The sequence below is a fragment of the Etheostoma cragini genome, chromosome 1, assembly GCF_013103735.1.
Source record: "Etheostoma cragini isolate CJK2018 chromosome 1, CSU_Ecrag_1.0, whole genome shotgun sequence".
In the NCBI taxonomy this organism is placed as follows: Eukaryota; Metazoa; Chordata; class Actinopteri; order Perciformes; family Percidae; genus Etheostoma; species Etheostoma cragini.
The window spans coordinates 32925882-32933730 of NC_048407.1; the positions used below are offsets into that span (position 1 = coordinate 32925882).

Sequence of the window (7849 nt, forward strand, 5' to 3'; positions counted from 1 at the left end):
GACAACATGAGGACAACATGAGGACAACATGGGGACAACATGAGGACAACATGAGGACAACATGGGGACAACATGGGGGTTAAGAGATTTCTGTGAGTTTTCCAGAGGCTCGCTCCTCATTTGCATAAAGTAGCCTGGATTAAACTTTATGCAAATATATAAAAACAGTATTTACATTTACATTCTGCATAACATAACACTGTATCATAAAAAATCTTTTAACTATGTAAATACCGTTCATATCCACACTCCTTATATTTCTTCATTTATATTTCTACTCTGATATTTATATACTTAGTGCAACAGTAACAGTATTTCTGATTCTGATTGGGACATCAGTAACGTACAGCGCTAATAAAGAAACTAGTATAAGCCATAACCTGTGTTTAGGCTGCCTAACCTTCACCATAACAGAGACAGATATAGTAGAAAGAGATTGTTTTTAAAATGCCATTGCACATACTGTACACCAATATTGTTTCTTGTATCATGTTAACCGCACTTTAAAATAACTTTATTTGACGCCATTTTGGTTCCTTTCAGTATACCATATAATCATCTTTGTCTATTGTTTTCCTGTATTTCTTGTGTGTTTACTTGTTTGTGTGTTGTTGTTTTTTTTGCTGTTATTGAAGAAAATGCTGCTGTTATAACAAAATGTCCCCGTTGTGGGATGAATCAAATAAAATCTAATCTAATATAATCTGATCTTCGGTTCTCCAAATTTATTGGATATCAACATTCTGGATGATGATTGGGTCGAGAAGAAAATCAAGTTATTTACAAGACCAAAATTTAAATTCAAGTCCTCATTTGTGATATGGTTAAGAATACTTAATGTCCACATGGAGACTTTTGTCCTTGGATCAAAAACAGCCCGTCTATGACTCTGGTAATCTAGAGATTTACACTGTTTGCACATAAACAAGATGTTTCACCAGCGCTTTACTTGAAGGTACCTGGAATTTCCCATTTTTCTTGGGATCAATAAACATCTGTCTATCTATCTATCTATCTATCTATCTATCTATCTATCTATCTATCTATCTATCTATCTACCTACCTACATGAGAGTGACATGACAGTGTCATGACAAAACCGAACAACACTTACTAAAAGAAGCGTTATGGCATAAAAGTGCATGACTGTTTATGGTGTTTATGACATGTTCATGACAGTGTCATGCCACTGTTATGTAGATACCCTCAAGTGTAACCGATGTTTCCATCTTGACCTATTTTGTTCTGTGAAATAAGGCTCATACCAGCCTGGATAAACCAACACAACCGTCAACTGTGAAACTGATAAAAGTGTGAAGGTGCTGAAGTAATTACTGTTGATCACTTCATAAATTGCCTGTGTAGCAACTTGTACTCTGCCTGACTCTTTTATCAACCTTTACCGTCTTTAAACTGCTTCTTTGCAACGTTCCCTCCCTTCATCTTCTCCTCCTTGCTCTTGATAATCTCTCTCGTATCGTAATCACCATCTTTACAAGATAAATGCCATCATAATTTGTCCTTCTCTACCATTTCTTTCCTCATAATTTCCTCTACTTTTGAGGCCTCTTCCTCTTGGTCTCCTCTGTTGTCTTAGCCTGTCTCATCCTCGTCTTCCTCTTGTTTCTTCCCTCTACTTCTACCCAAGCTATTTATATCGCCTGGCAGAGCAACAAAGTTCTCGGACTGGACTGGCGCGTGGACAGCGAAGGCTGCAGCAGCTGATCTAGTTAGCTGCAGTCGAAGACAACGCAAAGGACAATCCTGTGTCTTTCTCTTCTACTTCTCTTCCTAACTGAGCCCACGGGGAGCTTGAGTTACTTGTGTTCCACATGCATAACATGCATTCTTCAGGTATGTACTGTGGGTGAGCCCTGTTTTCCTAGAAATGACAGGTATCAATAATGGCTTTGATGAATATAGTGTGCAGCAAAAGGTAATAGCAGCCTGGATTAAGTTGACTGCAAGAGTCTTTTCTAGTCAACGTCCACTTTTATATTCAAACAAGTCCTCCGATCCATACGACTACATATACACTACTGGTCAAAAGTTTGGGGTCACTCACAAATTTCCATTGGACTCCATTATAGACAGAATCCCAGCTGAGATCAGTTGCCTTGTTTTTTTTAACCAGGGCAGCAGTTTCCAGATTACATTATGTGCTTACATCATTGCAAAAGGGTTGTTTAATGTTTTCTTAGTTAGTTTTTTTAAATAATATCAGATTAGTGAACAGAATGAGCATTTGGAACATTGGATGAATGGTTGCTGATAATGGGAAATGTAGATATTGCATTAAAGATCAGCCCCCCCACCCAGATCAGCTGGTATCCTGTCTATAATGGACATGTCAATATACCAGCTGATCTGGCTGACAGACAGACAGACAGAGACATACAGACACACACACATATTCAAGACAGACAGACGGACAGACACACACGCACACACAACAGACAGACAGACACACATACAAGACAGACAGACAGACAGACAGACAGACAGACACACACACACACACACAACAGACACACATACAAGACACACACACAGACAGACAGACAGACAGACAGACAGACAGACGACTACGGCAAATTGAAGAAAGGAAGTTGAAGCTAAACTTCCAGAGTAAACCCGACAGATTGAGTTAATCAACAAACTTCCCCCCCCCCCCCGGCCTAACTGCTGGTAGATTTACCTTACCCGTCTCGGCTTGGCCTCAGTCCCCCGGCCCCTGGGCAGCAATAAAAACAGGTAAACACTGGGGAGGCTGGAGCACACCAATAACAAAGTGGGACTTTTTACTATTACAGTCACTTTTGTCGCATTGTCTGTAAAGTCATATGGTCCTTCCTTTATGTTCTAAGATGCTTTGTTGATCTTATTTTTATGTTTTCATGTGAATTTTATGTCAATTTGACATTTTTTCTGCTACATCTTTGCGTTGTGAATCAACAGATTGAACTATGCTCAGGACAAGTTTTCCCTCGGGGACAATGAAGTGTAATCCAGTCTATACAGAGTGAGAGTCTGAAGAGCTGAGAGGTGGAACCTAACGACTGAAATAAGACGGGTATTGAAATGCAGTGGCTTCATTTCCACAATTTTGACTGTCCTGCACCACGAAACGGACCTAAATGAGCTGCTGATCAGTAACTATGACACTGATTATCTCTATTTCGGCTTTCAAAACACACTTCCTGGCCTCAACAAAATCTCATCCACTCTGCTACAGTTCCTTCCATCATAACAGGAATATTTAAAAACCTCCATGCTTTCTTTTCCAGTCAGATTCGGTAACACTTGTCCATGCATTCGGCATCAGAAGACATGGTAACTTGACTCTGCAGTGATATTTATTTTATAATATTTGTTATTTCCAGCTCCGATCAGCTAACCAAAACCAAACCTGTTTTTTGGTTATGTCCGTTTAAGTTGTCCAGATAAGATAATAAGAGAAAGGTGACCATAGTTGTGCATCTCTACTATAAGATAAGAATAAGATAAATATTGCTGGGAACATGCAGACAATGTTGTCTGTATGTTCTGAAGCAAAGTTTAGAGTTAACTCTTTTACAGCGGATAGTCAAGTATACAACAGAAGCAACATGCAAAATACTACTTGAATAATACAAAATATTTTGACAGCAGCCATGTACTCAAACTGTAAGACAGTCCACCAAAGTTCAGGACATACAGACATCCAACAGACCGTCCAACAGCAAGACTGGTCCGGGTCCCAGAATCTGCTCCTGGCCTATAAAGATCTTAGTGGTCAGAATGCAGATTATATATCTGGCATGAATACAGTTTATCAGACACACTGTAACAAATTTAACGTCAAATTTACAGTAACTTACAGGCAACAACTGGCCAGCAAGTTACTGTGAATTATTTTTACAGTAAAGGTACCGTACTTCCATTTACAGTATTTTATGTATTCACTGTAAAGTACAAAAATATTAAACACAACATAAGATAAAAAAGTAAAAAATACAGTAGTTTACTTTATTATTTACGGTACTTTAGTGGCTATATTGTGATTTCTTTTTACAGTAATGCTTAGACTTCTGTGATTTTGTCATGTTGACAAGGTTGTAATGTAACTTTACAGCATTCTACTGTAAAAATCATATACAGTAGTATTAGTGTGAAATCTAAAGTAAATAACTGTAGATTTCACAGCAATAAATTACAGTGCGGATATATTCAAATACACAGAATTCAATCAAAATCTGAGTGTGTGCTTTTCAATCATGGAACAGCCTGCCTGCTGATCTGAAGTCTGCACTGGCATCATCTTCTTTTATTTAATGAGTAGTGTGTTGAGTTGCGTGTGTCCCCATCTGTGTTATAACCCATTTTCTACCCTTCTATCACTCCGTAGAGCGCTACAAATTGCTTATGTATGAGACTGTGCTCTTGGACCACCACCATTATGCTCTAAAGCCAAACAAGCTAATCACGACCTCCTCCTTGCTCACTTAACATTTCCATTTTTTTATCTGCAGGAATGAGCTTGCAGATTGACCTCTACTGTGGAAATGGGCTCTTTGCTTTATCGCCACGGAAGGCGAACCTCAGCCGACTTGGTGTCTCTCTGAAAATGCCAATCTCTGATCATTATGCTGTGCTCCGTCACCGACTATTAACTGTTGACAGTGATTAGACTCCAGTCTCAGCTCTCGTTCGTGTTCGTCAGGGTGTCACAGAGAGTGAGGGTTAAACAAACAAGAGCTTCCTAAACAGCCCCTGCATGCCAGTTACTTTAGACTAGTTATGGCTACAGATGTGAATAACCAAAAGAGAGTTGATGCACCAGAATATGGCTCAAATCAACATTTTTGCGATTTTGAAAGAATGTGATGAGCTAATTGTGTAGATTTGTGTTAATCAGATGTGTAATATGTAGTTGAATGTTTGGTGTAACGTTTGATTTGAGATTTTGTATTCCTCTTAATTATTACAGGGTTCCATGCTAAAAGTTTTCTTTAGGTTCAAAGATAATAAATGATCTGAAGTCTGTAATTTTCAAAAACTTGTTCTAGTTTCTTCTCTTCTCTGCGACAGTACACCGAATTTATTTTGAATTGTGGACAAAAAAAGACATTTGAGGACGTCATCTTGGGCTTTTTGGGAAACACTGATCCACATTTTCTGACATTTCGCAGACCCAACAACTGATCCATTGTAAAAGAAAATAATTGACAGATTAAATCAACAATGAAAATAACCATTACTAGCTACATGTGTTCATTAAGACACTCTAGCTGAAATTATTACATATTCTGGCATACATACAAGTATATGCTCAGTTATACGTAAACCTGAGAGAAAGACAAAAAGCAAAGTCTCCAGCCCTATGTCATTTGTTTACATCGGCTTTTCCTCTCACATTGAGTGTGATGAGTACTCACCACTGGAGCAGTCCAGCCCCCCCCAGCCGGGCTCACACTGGCAGGTATCAGGAGAGACACAACGTCCGTGCGCACACTCTTCAGTACACAGCGCTGAGGACGAAGAAGAGGACACCAACATTAACATCAAACCCCTTTTTAAATACATCTGGCTGTCTCGGACGGCACTGCCCCGGCCTCCAGCACCACTGTCAGACATCTAAGAGTTATTTGTGATCAGAAGATATCCTTTAACGCCCACTTGACACAAACTTCAAGAACAACTTTTTTCATCTTCGTAAAATTGCCAAGATTAGGAACATCGGAACATCCTGTCTCAAAACAATGCTGAAAAACTAGTCCATGTGTTTGTTACTTCCAGGCTGGATCCAGAATGCTGCAGCTCGTGTTCCGACAAGAACTAAGAAAAGAGACCCTATTCCTCCTGTATTAGCTTCTCTGCATTGGCTTCCTGTAAAATCCAGGATTGAATTTAAAATCCTTCTCCTGACCTACAAAGCTCTAAATGGTCAAGCACCATCATATCATATCTAGAAGAGCTCTTAGGACCTTATCGCTCCACTAGAGCACTGCGCTCCCAGAACTCAGAGCTACTTCTGGTTCCTAGAGTCTCTAAAAGTAGAATGGGAGCCTTCAGCTATCCGGCTCCTCTACTGTGGAACCAGGTCTCAGTCGGGGTCAGCGGTACCGAATATATAGCAAATATTTAGGCGAAATCATTGGTAAAAAATAAAATATTGATTCTAGGGAAAATTACAGATGTTAAACATTGTTGTAAAGAAATTTACTATGCATACAATTTTCGATAAGTTCACAGGAAGAATCCACAACAAGTTATAATTAAACAGGTAGCATCTGATATATAATTATTTAGTTAGAAGCTTCCTGTGTCCATGTCATAATTGATGGAAAAATAGACATAAAAAAAAAAACGTTTATATTATAAAAACGCCTAAAAATGTAAAGACACAGATATGTGTTATGTGTATATTAGGAGATCAGCTGGCTGTGGATTTTACAATATGGGACCATGAACTGCGCCCTCCCTGTTTGCCATGCTTAGATCACCAATTAAGACATTTTACTAACCCTTACGTAGTTTCATTCCCTAAATTTAACTGTTATTTCTCATTTGTTTAATCTGGTCACAAACACAAATGTGGAAATGACAGTTTGTTGTTATACAAGGCGTCACATACTGGAACTACATCTGACTTTGCGGTATATTGTTGTAATTGTAAGGTTGCCAAGCAAACAGGGGAGAGAGTAAAAGGAGTCAGAGTGGCGAGGTGTCCAGAGTGTGCTCTGCCCAATGCATGCTGGGAAATGCATTAATTGTTAACAGTCCCACAGCTCAAAAGTAATAACTTAAAAAAGATAGAAACACTATTCAAAAAAATGGTAACACAAGCTGCAACCCTAAAAGCCCTTAAATAGCTTAATGGAAGGAAAAGACAAAGCGCAGACGACGAACACACAGCTTGTTGAAAGCGAAAGGCTGAACTTTATCCAACACCTCCTGCAAGTCATTTTGTAGGGATCACTTGTGTATCACCATATGAATCCTGCATCGTGCATCAGGTCGGGATGGTGCTGGGAGAAGATGGGCTGACAGCTTGGAGACTTAAGCTCCTCCATCACTGAGACATGATGTGCTGCTGCTCCGACGCGCTGCTTGTGCCACTGATTCATCTCTGGCTGAAACACACGCTCACAAGCGCCACTTGAATAAATCTACGTTTGCAGAAACAAATGGACGTCACATTAATGAAAGAGAATGCCTCTTTAGTTTCACTTGTTGGATGAAGGTGAAATCTGCCGCCGCTCGCAACTGGAATACTCTGCAAATGACTCTTACTCTGGATGAACTCATTTCCATTTTATCTCTCCAAAAGCGCCATCTCATCCTTAGTTATTATTACACACAGCATGATATCTGCAGCTGCATTTCCACATCATAACTTCCCATCTGAACATTTGTAAGGTTTCTCCCCTTCTAATGCACCCATGTACCTGACCTTTTGTTTCATTTCAAATAGGGTTGCACGATATTGACAAAATGTGATATTGCGATATTGGTATTAATTTAAATATTTTTAAACACGTAAAACACACGTAAAACAGTTATGGAAAATGCATCCAAATAGATTCATAACTAAAGTTTTCTTACAACACAAAAAACTGACAGGACATGTACTGGTTGGACAGTATAAAATATATAAATAAAGAGAATAGGACATGTTGTACTGGTTGGACAGTATAAAATATATAAATAAAGAGAATAGGACATGTACTGGTTGGACAGTATAAAATATATAAATAAAGAGAATAGGACATGTTGTACTGGTTGGTCAGTATAAATATATAAATAAAGAGAACAGGACATGTACTGGTTGGACAGTATAAATATATAAATAAAGAGAATAGGACATG

General features: G+C 38.8%; 1 protein-coding gene across 4 annotated transcripts in view; it reads right to left on the bottom strand.

Moving 5' to 3' along the window:
• Positions 1-7849, bottom strand: part of LOC117935241 (multiple epidermal growth factor-like domains protein 11) — a 145062-nt gene that overhangs the window by 85625 nt on the left and 51588 nt on the right. For all 4 annotated transcript variants that reach the window (XM_034857535.1, XM_034857391.1, XM_034857460.1 and 1 more), the window contains exon 6: positions 5417-5509. In XM_034857535.1, the coding sequence (XP_034713426.1) occupies positions 5417-5509 (93 nt within the window). The remainder of the gene's footprint in view (positions 1-5416; positions 5510-7849) is intronic.